At 43.5% G+C, this 18,185-nt stretch overlaps 1 protein-coding gene across 3 annotated transcripts in view; it reads right to left on the bottom strand.

The window, feature by feature from the left end:
• Positions 1 to 16,318, bottom strand: part of kcnq5b (potassium voltage-gated channel, KQT-like subfamily, member 5b) — a 142,980-nt gene extending 126,662 nt beyond the window's left edge. For all 3 annotated transcript variants that reach the window (XM_086297054.1, XM_086297055.1, XM_086297057.1), the window contains exon 1: positions 15,474 to 16,318. In XM_086297054.1, the coding sequence (XP_086153180.1) occupies positions 15,474 to 15,814 (341 nt within the window). In that variant the 5' untranslated portion in view covers positions 15,815 to 16,318. The remainder of the gene's footprint in view (positions 1 to 15,473) is intronic.
• Between the last annotated feature and the right edge of the window lie 1,867 nt (positions 16,319 to 18,185).

Below are 18,185 nucleotides of genomic sequence, written 5' to 3'. Positions count from 1 at the left end.
CTGAACTGAACTGAACATAAAGTACATTCCTGGTCCTAAAAATGTGGTTGCTGACGCGCTGAGCAGGGAGCCCTTCGTGCACCCCAGGGCCTCCCACCGGTTGATAAGGGTTCCATATAATGAACTTCTGGCAGAGGCAGAGGCAGTCGCCACTGGTGGGGTTCAGGAGGCCTTCAGATGGACTGTTCACTCAGCTGATAAGGCCTCAAGCAATAACCAGCCTGTTGTTTCGCAGTGCACGGCTGTTGCACAGACAGGAATGCTGACATCTTCTGAGGTGGGAGCTGTCTTCCAGGCCCATAGTGAACATGAGTCCAGGGTGTGGCCACATGCTCTCCTTCTGCCCCAATGCTCTCAGACTGTGCTTACGCCAAACCAGTCTGACTCTGAACCCTTCTCGCATGATGACCTAGTGGGACACCAGCGGCGTGATGATGTGCTATGCAGAGTGATCTCCTATGTGGAAAGGGGACGGAGACCCTCGAAGAGGGAGCGGGCAAGTGAACCGGTTGATACGAAGAGATTTCTAAGGGCTTGGGACAAGTTAACTGTGAGGGATGGTGTGCTGTATCGAGTCTCCAAGAATCCCGTCTCAAAGACAAAGACTTATCTGTATGTTGTTCCGCCAACCTTGCGGCTCGCTGTACTGAAAGGCGTCCACGATGAAGCCGGTCACCAGGGACAACAAAGAACACTTTATCTGGCCAGGCATAGATTCTACTGGCCTGGTATGGCCAAGCATGTGTCAGAGTATGTACTGTGCTGCAGAAGGTGTGTTGTTAGCAAGTCGCCTGAGCCAGAGGCGAGAGCACCTTTGGAGAATATCAGAACATCAGAGCCCCTTGAACTGGTCTGCATAGATTTTTGGTCTGCGGAGGATTCAGCGAACAAATCCGTGGATGTGCTTGTGGTCACAGACCACTTTACTAAGATGGCTCAGGCCTTTCTATGCCCCAATCAGTCTGCTAAGGCGGTGGCACACCAACTCTGGCATAACTACTTCTGCATCTACGGCTTTCCGAAACGCCTTCACTCTGATCAAGGAGCTAATTTTGAGAGTGTGCTCATTGCCGAGCTATTGAATGTGGCAGGTGTCCAGAAGTCCCACACGACCCCATACCATCCGATGGGAAACGGCTCCTGCGAGAGGATGAACCGTACCTTGGGCAACATGATTCGTGCATTACCCCCAAGAGCCAAGCAAAGGTGGCCTGAGGCACTGAAAGCTCTCACATTCGCCTATAACTGCACAGTCCATGAGACAACTGGCTATCCGCCATTTCTGCTGATGTTTGGCAGAGTGCCAAGACTGCCGATCGATGTGATCTTTGGCTCTGTTATTGAGCACCAAGACATCATGAACTATGATCGATATGTCCAGACATTGAGGAGGGACCTCAAAGAAGCCATGGATTTGGCGCAGGAGGTGGCACGCAAAAATTTGAAGCGTCACACGGACCTCTACAACCGGAAAGTGCGGGGAGCCCCAGTAGCGATTGGTGATCGCGTCCTTTTGGCCAACAAAAAGGGACGTGGCAAAAGAAAACTTGCTGATCGCTGGGAGAGTGTTGTCTATACAGTTTTTGACAAAAATGATGAGAGTCACACCTTTAAGCTGATGGATGATTCCACAGGGCAAGTGAAAGTTGTGCATCGCAACCTGATAATGCCAGTGAACTTCCTCCCTCTCAGTGGTGTTTCAGTTCAGGATGATGGAGATGAGCTTTCTGAGTCTGGCTCGCTGATGGTTGGATGCGACGGAGAAGCTGTCTGCAACTCATCAGTGGGCACGGCTGAATACAGGACGAGAGCTTGGGTGTCTGACTTACCGTCTGCAGTGTCCAGCGACTCGCTGATGACAGAGGTTACTCAACCAGAAGGCAGCATGGTGGATCGAGAGCTTGCCTGTACCAGTGTTCCCCCTGTTGACACTGAGGAGCAGGTAGATGCCACCTCTGGTGGTCAACATTCTGACCTGCTTATGTCTGTGGCCCCAGTTGCAGCCTCCTCTGTTTCGGAGTTGGCAGCCATTACTGACAGTGACCAGGACAATGAAGCTACGATTGAGGGTCATGTCTCAACCACAGTTGTTCCACCCAACGCAGACCCGATTGATGTTAGCAGGATGGTGGGGACCCGTGCTAGATCGAGAGTGGGACGGTTACTTAAGCCTGTTTCCAGGTTGATTGAAATGATGCATCAGAGACCTGTTAAAGTGTAAATATTGTTGATAACTGTGAGTTGATTCTATTGTTGTTGAAGTGGGACTTTGATCTTTAGAATTGAAACTGATTATTTGTCGTTGATTTTTCTGTGTCGGAGTGGCGTACAGTTATGATGTGATGAAATATGTAACTGGCATATTTTGTTCTTTTTTGGAAGGGGTCTGGCCAACTTCTTCTTCTACTTCCTTTGGGGATAGTCCTCTGACTGAATTTTCTTTGTGACTGTACGACCTGGTATTACTGAACAGATTTATCACATGTTGATAGCTATAGATTAGCTATTGGATTTTTTTATCTTGTTCTTTTTTTTGAGGATTATTGGGTTTTTGTCCTCTGTTTGTGTTATGGTGACTGGTGTACCTGATTTTTTTTTTTAAGGGTGTTTTTTTTTGTTTGTGGTGTTTGTTTATTTGAATGTGCAAGTGGAATTCAGCAGGGGGGAATGTAACAGTGTTTATGTGGTATTATTCCACTTGCCACAAATATCAGTGTAATGGGGAAACAGCGCCCCCCCTCTCGGTGTGGCTGGTTAGGTGTGGCTGGCTGCAGTAATCGCTGCCAGTCTGCCGTAGCCATACGAGAGGTGAGTTGTATTGTTCCGCACACAATATAGCTAAGTAGTACAGACACATAAAACATGTTTGATTAGCTGACGAGCACTGAGTGTAATAAGTGCTTAGTGGACACATGTCCAATACCAGTTTTATGTACTTTTCATTTGTTTATTAATGTGTGAAACTATATGCTAAAGCGGAATGCTAATGAGATGTTCTGCCGTAGTGTGCTGTGCGGAGTGGTGTGTGGCGAGCCATTTGCACTGATACAACACAGTTGTTTCCATTCAGGTACATCACTTGTTGTTGCTGTTATTTTATTGTATATTAAAAATTTTAATATTGCTGCAGTAATCGCTGCCAGTCTGCCGTAGCCATACGAGAGTGTGCTGTGCGGAGTGGTGTGTGGCGAGCCATTTGCACTGATACAGCACCGTTGTTTCCATTCAGGAAATAAAGTGGCAACGATCGATCAGAGACTCCTTGTCTTTTTAAAAACACAACACAACGCAGAGTCGAGGAGTCTGTTTGGGCCGAACTGTTACAGCGGGATGAAGCAGAAACCGGTTACACTAGGACGTGGGACAGAGGGAAGGGGTGAAAGTGCACTTGTGCCCCTATAATGCATACTGTGCAGCCAAACACAAAGACATGCTTATGGTACACACACATCAGGGAGCTTATTTCCTATTTCCAGCATGAAGAGAACGAATGCAGAATCACACCAGCGGGAGAGCCTCGTTCACATACAGCGATGAATGATTTAGCCTGCTGTAATTGGTGACCATGAGTTTATCGTATAAGCTGAAGAGGCAAAAAACAGAATCCACTCATAACACGTGCCTGGATCTTTTTACAATGCATCGCAGTCAATGCATCTGACCATCACCGATACCTGAGGCCATCCTCCATCAGCTCAACTGTAGCAGTGACCAGAACAGCTGACGAATTCAAATATCTAGCGCTGGCTAGAGAATTGGCTGTGTTAAAGGTTCCTACAGGTACATAACAAACACTAAAACTAGCTGATACACGACTCAATATAACACGGTGGGCGACGGCGGCGCAGCGTGGGCCGCCACAGCCATCGTACGAACACAGGTAAGAGAATGTGCTCTTTGTTTTCGCCCGTTGGAACCCACCCAGCACATCCTTTCATCTTTCATCCATCCATTTCTTTATAAAATCACTCTTGAACAAGCTCAAGAAGACAGCATCAGTTTCTATGGCAACACATAAGTGCCCAAAATTGCCCCTTTCACTCTGGGATTTCTCTGACACTTTGACAGCTGGCTGGTGTTTTTGATTATCTAAAAACATATTAGGAGGCCGGACGCGTGTTTGTGCGTGCGTTTCGTATGAGGCCTATTCTGAAGCACATCGGCTGTCCGCAGATAAACCCAGTTATTAGGCCTGAGTCCGCTTGTGTCACACTCCACATCAGATGAACTGCTACACACAGAAATTAGTCAACTGGCGTGCCACCTCCGTACCCCTCCAGGCAAGCATCTGCTAGCACATTTCTGATTAACAGTTAGAGATCAGGGAGGACTAAAACTGCAATAAAAATAGGCTAAAAGGGAGGGCGGGGCCATAAAAGATCATGATACTCGCTCCTCTCTTTGTTTGTGTTAAAGACCAGTCTCTCACGGGCCAACAAAAGCCCTCTGATGACAGAAAGGCAAACAAATAGCACTGTCAGGGGAGAGAGATGAAGACTGAAGTGATGTCTATCCAGCGCTGGTACCCCACTCACCAGTCATTCTGATAGAACTGTGAGTTCTTCTTGGAAGAGAGTGAAGTTTGACGTCCCTCCCATTGTCACGCTGACAATGGGGGTGAGGTCACATAAGAGCAGGAGGAAACAGCTGGAAAACACTGGAAGTAATGCAGTAAGAAAAGGGGAGCTAACACAGAGAGCTGTATGAAAAAAAAGAGCTTCGCTACACTAAAAGTGACTCATTCACACAGATTGGAACCTGTGAAATGACTGGTTGGGACAAACAACCACAAAAACACTTTCTTATCAGGGAGTGAGACACAAGGGGCAATCAGGTGGAAAACCCCCTAACCCACGATGGCAGGCTCACTTCGCGGCAGTGGGCTGGGGTTTCTGTCAAACGTGAAAGTACAATCTGACATTTTTCAGAGAGGGGAAGCCAGACGGTAATGGTGTCTACTAGTTGTTTGGTTTGCGAGACTTTCAAGATGTCACCGGAATGAAACTCCCGACATCTCGACCGTAGGCTCTGGGAGGCGTTGGAGCGAGGCGGCGTTCAAAGGAAGCAAACAGGTGCCGTTTACCTAAATGATGTCTCTCTTCACCAAGGTACAATACCCACAACGCATGTGTGCAGGCGTATCCTGTGACAAGGCCTGTCTTTGTGTTTAGAAAGGCAGCCCCCGACAATAGAGAGAGGGGAACTCCCTCTGAGTAAACTGAGGTTAGAAACATGAAACCTGCAGCAGGCAATTTCCATCAGCCGCGACCATCCTGTGATTGGCATCAAACGGGCACAGTGATTTACATATAGGTACTATACAACAACACAGTCTGAGGCCAGCTCATGAAACAGTCATGATATCTAATGTGTCATGTCGTTTGTGCTGAGTCCATGTACACAAAGTGAATCCAGTTTTAAATGGTGAAAAAGTCAACATCGGCAGGCTGGAGGTTTTTGTGCTGGAGCAGCAAGAACATGATACCAGGATTTCCAACTAAGACATAATGCAAAAATACTAAAGTACCATTTATGATACAACTGGGTAAAAAAAACGAAACTATTGAGAGGACTTCTTTATATAGATTAGAACAATAAAATACAACGTCATTAATAACGGAGAATAATAAAGTTCTGTCAGACTCAAAATCAAGCTCTTTATGATAACTCACACAGGACTGAGAGGACATGAGGGCAGTCTCGGTGAATCTGGTGAAAGGACATGAGAGTAGGAAATTACAACATATATATATAAAATGCAACAATTCTGTTTAGCCTTCATAAGAAAACTCTACAGTTGAAGAAATAAGCGTACACCCTAAAAGTTAAAAACTACTGCTAATCCATTATCTAGGAAAATAAAACAGTGAATATGTCACAGCGATGAGGAGCGCCAAGCAATTAATCATCTCATTATGATCCAACGTTTGGATGAAAAGCTCAGGTTCTGGCACTCGTGTGGTGTTACTTTGACACACACAATCAACTTTTGCACTGTTATTGACCAATGACAAGCGCCTGCAGCAACAGCACGCCCTGAAAAACGTGCGCATTATGTCTTCTGAGGATAAGACACCCCGCCACTGTGGCAAAAATGTTTGGGAACAGCTCAAGAAAAAAAAAGATCCCAACATGCTTCTCAAATTCAAACACAATTTGATCAAAGCTTCACTGGTTAACGCAAAGAAACTAAACCTCGTGAATGTTACATAGCGGCAACTCGCAAAGAATTATTCTTAATATTTAAACCATCATCAATACAATCAATACAATCCAGTAGGACTGTATTAAACTGATGAGGACTTGTGACCTGACTGCTTGGACCTATTCTGCCTGTATAAAGGCAACCTACGTGCTATTAGACAGGTGGTTTTAATCTCGTGGTCAACTAATCTATTCCTGGCCTCAGAGCTCTTTATTCATCGGAAATATAAGTTTAAAAATCACATTTGACACACTGTTGGAGTCTTCAATCAGTTTCTTCGACAGCATGAACACAGGAGGTGTAGCTTACTTTATATGCCGTGCTGTAAATAGTCACTGCGTCTTCCTTTTAAAGTAATCAGGGGCCCTTTTTAAAAGTGAAACAAAATATTTATGACGACTGACAAACACGAACCAGCTCAAAGATGTGCAGGTTGTGATAGTTGGGCTGTGGTTGATCCGTATCAAACGGTGCTCGAGAAACAGCCTTGATGTCGCACACGTTTAGATGAAGCATGCCTAAAACATCATGCAAAAGCTACTGCGTCAAACAAACCATCACAGAAACTGTTTAGCCCCTTTTCCACTCATGAACTCGCCTCTTTCTCGTCAAAGCATCTGAAGATAAATTCACATCATAAACCTTCTTGACACGGCGTCTGCTTCTCACTTTCACAGTGTCAGTGTGAGGCAGCCACCATCTGAGTAAAGAATCACACCTCTGGTTTGTCACCACACAGATCATGCCGGCCGGCTCCTCTTCACATACAGGTCAGCTGTGCTTACTAGTGCTTTATGCTGGAAGTTTCTTTCCATTGAGTTACTGAAAAGGTGACAGATTGCCTTAAAGTGTGCAAAATACCCCAATATGCTGTGAAGGTTAAGCAAATGTATAACATACACAGCAGAGTGCAAACCTCTCGAAATGATAACAAAAAGGAGGCTTAGAGGGAACAGAGATATTTCTAAGTGAGAATTTAAAAGGGTGGGTAACAAATGACAACTCAAAATATAATACACAACTGCAGTGGGATTTAGAGCAGCCTCTGATTAGTCATTTAGATGTCTACTAAACATTTTATTGTCTGTTGGCTTCACAGGCCCAATAACCTAAGCTTATCAAACACAGCTTTCAGGATGAGCCAGCATCCTTTACTGCAGTCTATAAATCCAAGTATTTCTAACAACAAACCAACTGATAGATATTTAACAAGTGAGAGCAGTGAGTCCATATCGCCACTCTGTGCACCGCGGCTGTTCGAGGTGCCAGTTCAGAAACCTGAGGCGGAGAAACGCCATTTCCCCTGCGTGTTTTCCTGCCGCTGAACATACTTGGAAGGATAAGAGCTCGTTAATGCAGAGGTGAGATGAATGGCGGCACTGTGTACGCATGTGCACGGACAGGAGAGAGGGCCAGCGAGGCCCCGCGACCGGCTCGGTACAGCACAAAGGCGGGCTCAGTGCTGCAGCTGTCGCAAAAATGTATCCAGCAGACATCCAGCTGTGGTTCCCGACCTTTTCATCTAATGTACCTCCACAGTCAGCTTCATCATCCATGCCTCCGATGCTCTACTGTACTCGTTTAAACTGGTTTTATACCAGATCTGGACAACTATGATCCAGATCTACATGTCAGTCATTCATTTATTCTACCTGCTACTCTATTAAACAGTGATGTCATTCATTTTTATTTAACCATCACATTTAGCTACTTTGCACTGCTTGCAAACAGTTTAACCATTTGTTATATTTTTATCAACCTATTTTAACTAACATAATAAAGTTAATTAACCAATTTGACCAACTAGAAGAGTTCTTTTTATTTGTAAGGTAAAGACAATAACAAAGAGGAAACTGCAAGGATTAAACAACACCCGCAACAGCGAGTACCTGGCGACAGTGGGAAGGAAACTCCCATTTAAAAGGAAAAAGGTTAGCGAAAAAAGATACACTGTGATTTTATAATAGCAATAGTTTTAAGCTATCATAAAAAGATTAGCTGTAATAGCTATATAATGTTCAGCTTACAGTTATAATAATCACCTACAATGCAACCTAACAATTAAAACTATTTTACATATTTTTAGCAACTTCCACAAAAAGTCCAATCACACAACAATTTAAAATATTGACTCGTTAAGTTTATCTAACAATTTCATTCTAGAATACGTGACGAAGCTGAGCTTGATGCTGTTTTCATAGAGTAATCAATCACGTATCAACCACGTTGCTGCCCAGACACAGACCAACTCTATTTAACTAAGATGCAGTCAATAAACATTACGATTTTTAAAAGAGGATGTTCTGCAGAGTTCAGAAATAAAATAAAGAGAACCTATTTTTACACCGAAACAATGTGTTATGTGAAACCAATCGTGAATACGAGGCTCTCTAAAGGCACGCTCTGCTTACATAAGCCTTTAAAAAAGACTCAAACCCATCTATTCAGTACATATTTTGTATGAAAATCTGGGCATGAAATGGTTTACATATAGATTACAGCCATCATTTAAAGCTATAGCAATACCCTATTTAAACTGTGCAGAATTAGCTTATTTGGCTGAATGGATCAGAGCTCATGACAGTCAGGATCAGTTTCTTCTCTCCATCGCTTACAGTGTTATTGTAAGTCCGCCCCCTTTTGATTTTAATCAGTTGGTAATAAGGAAGTGATGCTAACGAACACGAACTAACGAACTATACCTGCGACATAAGGGAGCCATTTTTGAGATGAGAACTTTGACCTAACCTTCATAGTGTTTTTGCAAAAATTTGATGCTAACGAAACAAACAGAACAGATGCTAAAACAGTGAAGACCAGTGAGAGTCAGAACTGTAAATGCTCAAATTAACTCATTAAAATTTTATTCAAATAGCAAAAATTCACAACAGTCATCTCAAGGTGTTTCCTATTATAATGTAAAGAGAGAGGGAGCGAGTATGTCTGATGCAACAATCAGACATGCATGCTTCCTATTAGGAGACTATTAGCAGGCAACAGGAAGAGTGAGTGAGAGGTCAGGAGACAAACGCAGATCTCTTCCTCCTCACCTGAAGCCTCATCTCCTGAAATCAAGTTCAGGCTCTAAAATTACAACATGCAGCCGTCCTATCTGAGTACAGCTCAAGACAAGCTGGCTATAGCAACAGCAACAGCTAGTCGCGAGCTAACGCTATGCCAGCTAATGTTAGGCCTGAATGTCCGATGTGCTTCGCTGAATTATTGACTCGTATCAGACTCCTTTCACTAGTTTTACACCCTCCAGAGTAAATACGCACGAATGCCTCACACCCGGCATTTTGACAGCTGAGGTAAACAGACTGACATCCTAGACTTACTACAGACGAACGGCCAGAGCGTTGAGGTGACTCAGGAGTAAAAATGTAAGATATTGTAAAAAATATTTAACTGAAACTTATAAGTTTTTTTTTTAAATTCCTGAAGTGTTGGTGTTAATAGAATACTTTAAAATATCCAGTGTACAGAAATGGTTTTTTTTCCAATAATAGTAGAATCCATCTGAAGCCATTATGGAGTACAGAGGGTTAACTGTCAAGAAAATGGATGTTACTTAGTTACACCAACTAATTAAGTAGTTACAGTCAGATACTTGCTAATTAGTGTGTTTCTCACTCTTACAGTTTTTGCAGGTTTCAACAAGGCTTTCCAGAGTTAGCTGGCTACATAGCACATCACTGTCACATCCAAATATGACCCCTCTGGCAACAAAAACATTCCAACAAGGCTTCAAAATGCAGTAGGGTCCGTCTTTTACATACAGTCTATTACTGAAGCACATGTCCACGTTACAGTCTCACAGAGAAGCTTTAAAAACAGACATTATCTATTATCTTTTTGTGTTTGTTTTTACTCTGTAACACAACATAAATTCAGCTTTTCCCTCCATATCGCAGCATTCTGCCAACCTCCGTGATCATAGCTCTCCTGCTCCCCAGTGATAAAAGCTATAGGAGTGTTTTGCAGGTGGTTCGTGGAGAGCAAGCACATCTCAGCTGTGATGTCAGCAATGCAAAGCTACAAAAATATTTAGCGAAGCAGCAGACAAGATAACGTCCTTAAAGTCCTGCATAATGTTACATAACATTTTTAACAATAAAAAGTTTTTCATATTCAGATATCACGTGACCCTTCGAACTGCACTGAGTCCTTCTTACCGAGAGCCTTTCATTCATGATTACAATAATTATGCTTCTTGCATAAGAAAATTAAAAACCAGACACCTTTAAAAATAAGCTTGTACTGGAGTTTAACAATATATATGTCTGTCTTGGTTGTCTTTTTATTTCACATCACAAAGCAGCACAGCAGGCGGGAAAAACACCCTGTTCTTAACTGAGATTATGCAAATTTGCTGCTTGCCTCAGGGACCATTCTGGTGTCGAGTATCATGTGAACATGTCTGCATGTCTGGTGATTAGTTCGCAGAAACCCAACCAAAGGGTTTCCACACAAACGTTTGGTTTAATCTACGACCGGAATGAATTTTAATAGAAACAGAAAGAATTTTTCAGCCATGGTTATATTTCAGAATAACCATGAATGGATAATACTTGGAACTTATTCCAAGATTAGATTATGTTATCACTTTATTTTATGTTTCTGATGATGTTAGTCTAACGCTAACCTATAATACAATTATCGATAGTACCTCATTGCTTTCACATTATTAACAGCATACTGGGACTTTCATTCCTAACATTGTACTATAACTTTTTTTCTCCTGCCCCAAAATGCTCAGTTTCAGACAGTTTTGTTTCTATTCTTGACTCTGACGTCAGAGAGGGGGATATCCCTTAATGATCATGGCAAGCATGTGAGCACAGAAACCACACCCACCTTTCATTCTAATCTCGTGTGTATGAACGGCAGCCAATCAGATGAATGCCTGCTAAAACGGACCCTTCCTTTCAAAGGGGAGGAGCTTAAATGGCTTAGTTCAGACAGGGGATGAACTAAAGGCAGCAGCAAGGTCCACTTTAAGGCAGGTGAGGACTTTGAAATGTGAACCATGCAAATCTATTCTAGCAGAGTTGAAGAAGGAATATGGGGGTAAATGAGCAGAAAAAGGCACGTTAAATGTTTTCCAACTGTTCAGCCCCAAGTACACAATACTCAGATAATACTCGTGACCATTACCTGGTTGTTGCTTACATGATAGAAATCACCTCTTTATTATCAAACTCTTACAATATTACCAAGCTAACCCACAGTGCTACCATTTGTGTATCGGGTACACCGTGTGCAAAACCTGCATTTAAACTAACCACCTTCTTCTGAGGGTGCCCAACATGCAAGGCTTTTCTTTGCAAATTAGGTACTTATTGGGTTACTAAAACACATTTAAACCACCGGTTTCACCGAATAATTGGATTATGAGAATGTGAAATGGACCCCAAAGCAAAATATCACCTTGCTGCTTCTTTCAATTTCAGTTAATTTCAGGTTTTCCTGTCCATTGAGCCAACTCTCCCCTACACACCAGCCAGTGAGTGCTCCGATTACTGAGTTGTGATTTAAAGAAAGATTGATTAATACGCTTGCAGTGCTTTTAATGGTGAACCACTTTTAGGTCTGACATCATATGGACATGGATGTCATCTTATTTCAAAGATAACAACTGTGACGGTGACACACTCGGCTTCAACAACTGTCCTATAAGCAGACCAGTATAACTTCAAGGCCACTAACCATCACAGCTCCATTCATCACAGTACAGGAGAGACAGCAAAGGGCCAAGTGAGAGTTCACTCCTCCTCCCACATCTCCAGTTCAAGCTTGATGCCGCAGGAATGAAAGAAAAGCATTCAGTAACTTCCAGGCCACCCGACCATGCGTTCCTAATGTTTTAGAGCGCCGATGTGAGGAGTCTGAAGATCCCTGTGGGCGTATGTGACTAACTCACTTTCATAAAATATGTAAATTAGCAGTTTTCAGTCAAGCTTTTAACTAAAACAGCAAACTAAAGCATATCGACTGGTGTACGTCTAAGCTATGGCTCCAATAAAGGGGAATACGGAAGGTCAGCATAAAGCTGGATGGCTCAAAGTACTGGGGCTGAAGCGATGGCACGTTCATGCTAAAAATAAATATAGAGCAAGTGTAATTCAAAAGTTTCAAATCTGGATTTTAGAAAAAAAAAAAAATCAAAATTCTGGTTCCTGGAAAAAAAAGAAATGTTGCCCATGATGCAGTTTACATGAAAGGGTGTAAAACAAACCCACACCCCTGACTGGTCACAAACACTAGATTCTCTATTTTGGTTGTAGCAAATCATTGAATTTAGGCCTTTTAGTTAATATACAAACAAATCTGAATGGGAGGGTTTGTTGGAGTAAAGGTCACAGAAACATTTAAAGCTTAGAAATATAGTGTTGAAAATCAGCTGGAATCACTTGCAGGGGTTAGTAAATCCATCCATGTCTCTATGTCGAATTCTACTTTAGTAAACATCAAACTGCCTTAACAGTGCTTATCTTTGAGGTAACACAGAGCTGCTATTGTAGCTTTTGGTTGATGATTGTACTATCCAATTTTAACCCAACACTGCAGGGAGCAGATGCTGCTCCACGGAAAAGAAGCAAGACTTGTACGGAGTGAGACGAGCCAGTGGCTCAGAAACAGCTTTTGTAGAAACTGAAAAAACTTATTGTCCCATTAGTTAGCCAGCTACAAGCATGATAATTCAAACCCCGTGTCAAAAATCAAGGTTCACACCAAATCCAGCCCTTTGCAAATTTTGACCAATTTTGGTTTTTAATTAAATTTGGCCCTAGTTGTAGCTGTGGTCTGCAGAGTGATTCTTTCACCGTGTGCGAGCTGCACTAAATGGACAGCTGAAAAACTGCTCAACTTGCAGCTAGCTCGATTTGCATCAAAATGAAAAGGTGATGCTGAGACAACTTTACTGGGTGGAAACAAAGACCTCTGTACCTTTATTTCCACAAGACAATTCCTGTGTTAAAAGAGCATAACTTGCATTGTTGCCAGCAGAGATATGGAGGCTTTTCCAGGGAACTGAGCTTCTGTTCACTGTGAACTAAAGACAGGCATGCAGTTACAGCAACATGCTTCTGCGGGCTCAATCTTAAAGTTTTGGTAATGTTAATTTTTTACGTGCAGCCGACTCCATGTCAGAAGGCAGATCTTTGCAGGCCAAATAACCCATATTGTATCTGCACACAGTCACCAGGGTGCAGTGTCAAAAATGTGTGGAACAGCTTGTAATATAAGCATTCTTGTTAATTTAATGCTGTTCCTGGTCATTTACCTGAGCCCCATGCCTGAGAGATAACAGATCATAATATACGAAGAACGTCTTCTTCTTAAGCCAAAAACATTTACAACTGTCTGTTGAAATCACAGTTTGTGCTTTAAATTGTACTTTTTTCTGACCACTGACATTTTTTCCACAGTTCTGCCTCCTGGTGGTGGGCTCAGTCGTCTTTACCTTTTCTGTTCAAACCAACTCTTCAGCCAGTCAGTATTTGACGTGTGGATAAGACGGATGCAATGTCTTTGTTGGACTGTGCACATGTCCATCTCCATAGCCTCAGTGGTTCAAATCTCATATCCTTCTAACCTCTGCACTGCCAAAAAGCTACACAAAGAAAAGCCAATCAAATGGAGAAGATGGCTGCTCCTCCCTAACCCTGGTTCTGCTGGAAGCGTCATCCTGTTAAAATGGAGATCTTCTTCCCCACAGCCTCCAAGCGCTGCTCATCTCCTTATCTGATCATTGTGGTTTTCTCTAGTATTAGGTATTAAGAGCTTTACCTTACAGAGTAAAGCACCTTGAGATGACTGGTTTTGTGAACCAGCTCTAAGTAAAACTGAACTGGACTAATCAGAGGTTTTAAAAACGTATATCCGAATGTTTTCTACAACTAGTTAGGTGGTTATAAACATCACACGCAGTCGATCATACGAGTCCAAGGCCAACAGCTTCTTTGTTTGCTCCTCCAGTACAATGGCAGATAATTCATGCAGCACTGTGAAAGGAGGCAGCACATCAAATGAAAAGATAGAGACACACTTAAATATATAAAACCCAAAAATGTCATTCAGGCACATCTGTAACTCATTTAGTTATAGATGTGTCAGACCTGTCTTCATAAATATTATGGGAAATCTGTTTTTTTGGTTTAAATTTTCAGTTGAGCTTCATCTCTATACGCCACTTAAAACGTCTTTCCTGATGTCATTTCCCTCTTTTCTTTTCTTGTTTTTTGTCACATGTATACAGTTACAGTGCTGGATGCTCATATTAAATATGGCCAAAGTTTCACATCAATAGATCAGCATATGCTGAACAGAGAGGAGCTGAAAAAGCAAAGTTAAACAAAAGATAAGTTGGGTTTTTTGAACTGGGAATCATGTGAACCTCCAGTTGAGCCTCGGAACAAGAACATGATGCTGGAAATGAGCAGAATGCGTCCTCTTTAACCAACATGCTGCTGTATTGTAACTGAACAGTATTTATTAACAGGACCAACTCTGCAATGAGAAAAGGATCCGATTTCCATTTCTGCCTTCCATCACCGCGCACGACACATGAAATTTCGATTTCACTGTCTAGGAAATTTTAAAACCGTTTTCAGTCAGCGAGTGTAATTTCTTTTAAAAGAATGCGACATGAAAGGTGCCACCGCAGACCACAGCCTACACACGACACCAAGGGGAAAATCCTATGTGCTCATGAAGAATGCAGTTTGAAAGAGTAGCTTTAATGATGACTCAGAAAGAAAAGTGAACACTTGAGCTGTTTGCGTTGTGTGTAAACAGCTTCTGTCCTCCCTTTGCAACCCCTCCCCTTAGTGTACACACAACACACACACCAAAGAAAAAAATGGTGCTTTGCAGTCAGCATGTGTCTCGACTTCCTTCCTCCCTCGCAGGAACAGTTATCACGCCACAACAACAAACAATCGCACGCGGGAAATTAAATACAGCTGGTTGAGAAGCGAAGAAAGGCGCACAGCACGGCTGAAGATGTCCTAACCGCCGGGACCCTGAGATCCGGGTTTAACAGCACACATGAAACTCATAAACGCAAAAGTGACCTGTTAGTCTCACACTGAAGCTGCTTCATGTGCAAAAGCTGTGAATCTGGCGCATGTCAGCCATCACATATCAAAAGTGCCCCAAACTGAATCAAGCTTTCTAACTGCAAACCCTCCCGCAGGGACCATCAACAGGTGTGCATCCTCGCATCACACAACTCCGTACGCATATCATAACGTGAACTTACACAAACGCGTGGTAGATGAACGCCCAGGCTCTCGGTCTTTCCAGCACGTTGTACAGGTAGTTCTGAAGCCGCCGGTAGCGCACGTTTCTCCGGCCGCTCTGGGTGCTGTATAAGAGTGGCTTCCCCAGCAGGCTGAGCCGGGCTCCCTGCTTCCCCCTCGCGTTGTCGGACCCGGCAGCACCTGCGGCGCCGGGGGCCGACAGCAAGCCGTCTCCTGCGTTGTTCATCATCTTTCCGCCGGACTCCACATCCTTCAAGCCGTAGCCTTCGGTACGGTGCCCCGGTGAGGTCCTCATCCAGAGCCCGGTGCCGCCTTCGTCTCCGCTGTGGTTCCGGGGCATGGCATCACCAAAGCGGGCGTCAAGTGAGCGCAGGTCTTTTCAAGCATGCGTCTCCCGACGCCGGTAGTCCCGCCGTGCACGAACAACAAACTGCACGTGCGACGGGCACCCCACCAGAAGCCGAGCTGGGAGTGAGAGCAGCGCGCGGCGCACCGTGTGCCGTCACTCCTCTGACCGCCCTCTTTCTCGCTCCGCGTTTACACAACGGCTCCCGCGCGTGAAGGTATCCACGCCGCGTGTCCTGTGCTGGCTCGCACCAAAATCACAAGTTACAGATGTCACGAGGAGAGACGTCTCTCGCTTCACCGCCTGTTGCTTCCACGCACGCCTCTGCGTCCACGTGCACAGGCGCATCAGAGCTGCCCTCGCGCGACGGCTTTATCTTTATCACACTTTGTCGTCGCTGTGGCGATTGTGTCTCACTTTTACATGCTGTTTAAAGAAAGAAGCGTCCACTCTGAGTTGTTTTGTCTTCGCGCGCCAGGACAGCAGACATGCAAATGAGGAACCGTCGCTCCTCGTGTAATTCGATTTCCTGAAGAAGTTCAAAATTACACCCGGTTGTTGGTTTTTTAAAAGTCTATCAGGTAACACGGGTTCTGCAGAATTTTCCACTTTCTGTGCTGGAAAAGTAACCGCAGAGGAAGGCGCAGTGAACATCTGCAGAAAGTATTACGATTCTTTATTCTTTATTACACGTTTTTATGGTTTGTCTGATCACTCTGATCACACTGGCACAGTAAAAGCCTTTGAGTGTCACCCTTTTCTTTTCAAAGCTGCTCTGTCATCTGCTGTCCTGCTGTCACCGCAACCACGTGGCACCAGAGACGCATAATTTCTCGGCCGAAGTGCATTTTGAACCTGTCACGCCGTCTGTTGTGTATCTGTCTCGGTGCTGCACTGACATAACAGCCCGACATAAACTCAGAGACGATTCTAAACTGCGGGGGTCCTGAGGCTGAATGGAATCAACCCGGCCTGTTGTTTCCTTTGTGTCACTGCAGCCACGCTGAACACTGCTTTGGTTAGAAAATGTCATGTCAGTTATGCCTCGTGTGTGAACTTCCTCTTCTGTTCACAGTCACACAGGCTGAATATTCTTATAAGCTGGCCCCACCGTGAGTCCAAGAAGAGGCCCCCCCTCAGGAAACAGAGGAGAGAAACGGGGAATAGAAAGGGGGAGCATATTTCTCCTATATTGGTTTCCATTTATTGGCTCCCTGTTAAATCCAGACTTGAATTCAAAATCTTGCTCCTCACATACAAGAATAATCAAGCCCTATCTTACTGTATCACCCCATTAGAGCACTTCGCTCTGGCACTGCAGGCTTACTTGTTGTTCCTAGAGTATTTAAAAGTAGAATGGGAGGCAGAGCCTTCAGTTTTCAGGCCCCTCTTCTGTGGAACCAGCTTCCAGTTTGGATTTGGAAGACAGACACTATCTCTAATGATAAGATTAGGCTTAAAACTTTCTTTTTTGCTAAAGCATATAGTTAGGGCTGAATCAGGTGACTCCCAAATCCCCCCTTAGTTATGCTGCAATAGCTGTAGGCTGCCGGGGGATTCCCATGATGCATTGATTCTGCAGGAGCTGCTTTATCACCCTCAGAGCTCAACTCTGCTCTGTATTCCTACAAAACTACTCCATCTACTGGTGCATCGGGCAGTCTTTCTCAGTGATGCAAGAGAGTCACCAGCAGATTCCAGACACAACATCAGAACAGTGCAGTCCTGGGAATGATGATTATGAAGCATTATGAAACAAGCAGCACTGAAAACGGCTTCATTTTGAGCTGCAAATGATTCTGGTTCTCATTCAGTTTGACATTTAAAAATAAAATTCGCATGAAGCTGTTTGCTCAGATGAGTTTCAGCTTACCGTTCCCATCTTCATGTTTCCTGGCACAAAAACCCCAAAGGGTGGGCATATATAAACTGGTTTAAATTAGAACAACCAATTTAATTAAGGGCTCAATGTTTTTAAAGTCTGAAATGTTTAGTTTTAACTGATAGGTGATTTTTTTAATTAAATGTTGCATTAAAAAGTTGAATAAAGACCTTTGTTTTGAGCCTTTTACTGGTTTTGACCACAGTCATAATGAAAACCCATCATCATTTAGCTTTTTTCATTACTCATCCTATGTCTTGATTACTATGTTTATGTGACTCATTTCCAGAGCTTCCTAATAGCAGCTCAGTTTCTGTATGAAATGTGTTGATCTGAAATGTACCGACCACCAGTGATAGGAAACATGAGTAGAGTCCTCCTCCACAATTATTTATTCATTTATTTTTAAATTCCAACTTCAAAGCCAAAATCTAAAGAATATTGCAGCATATTTTGGACCCATGATTGGATAGAAGTATGAGT

Source organism: Aulonocara sp. 'chitande type north' Nkhata Bay, linkage group LG6 (genome assembly GCF_057382095.1).
Source record: "Aulonocara sp. 'chitande type north' Nkhata Bay isolate Kocher_YH1m ecotype deep benthic linkage group LG6, A_spYH_male_GT1.1, whole genome shotgun sequence".
Lineage (NCBI taxonomy): Eukaryota > Metazoa > Chordata > Actinopteri > Cichliformes > Cichlidae > Aulonocara > Aulonocara sp. 'chitande type north' Nkhata Bay.
This window is presented reverse-complemented; position numbering and strand designations above follow the sequence as displayed.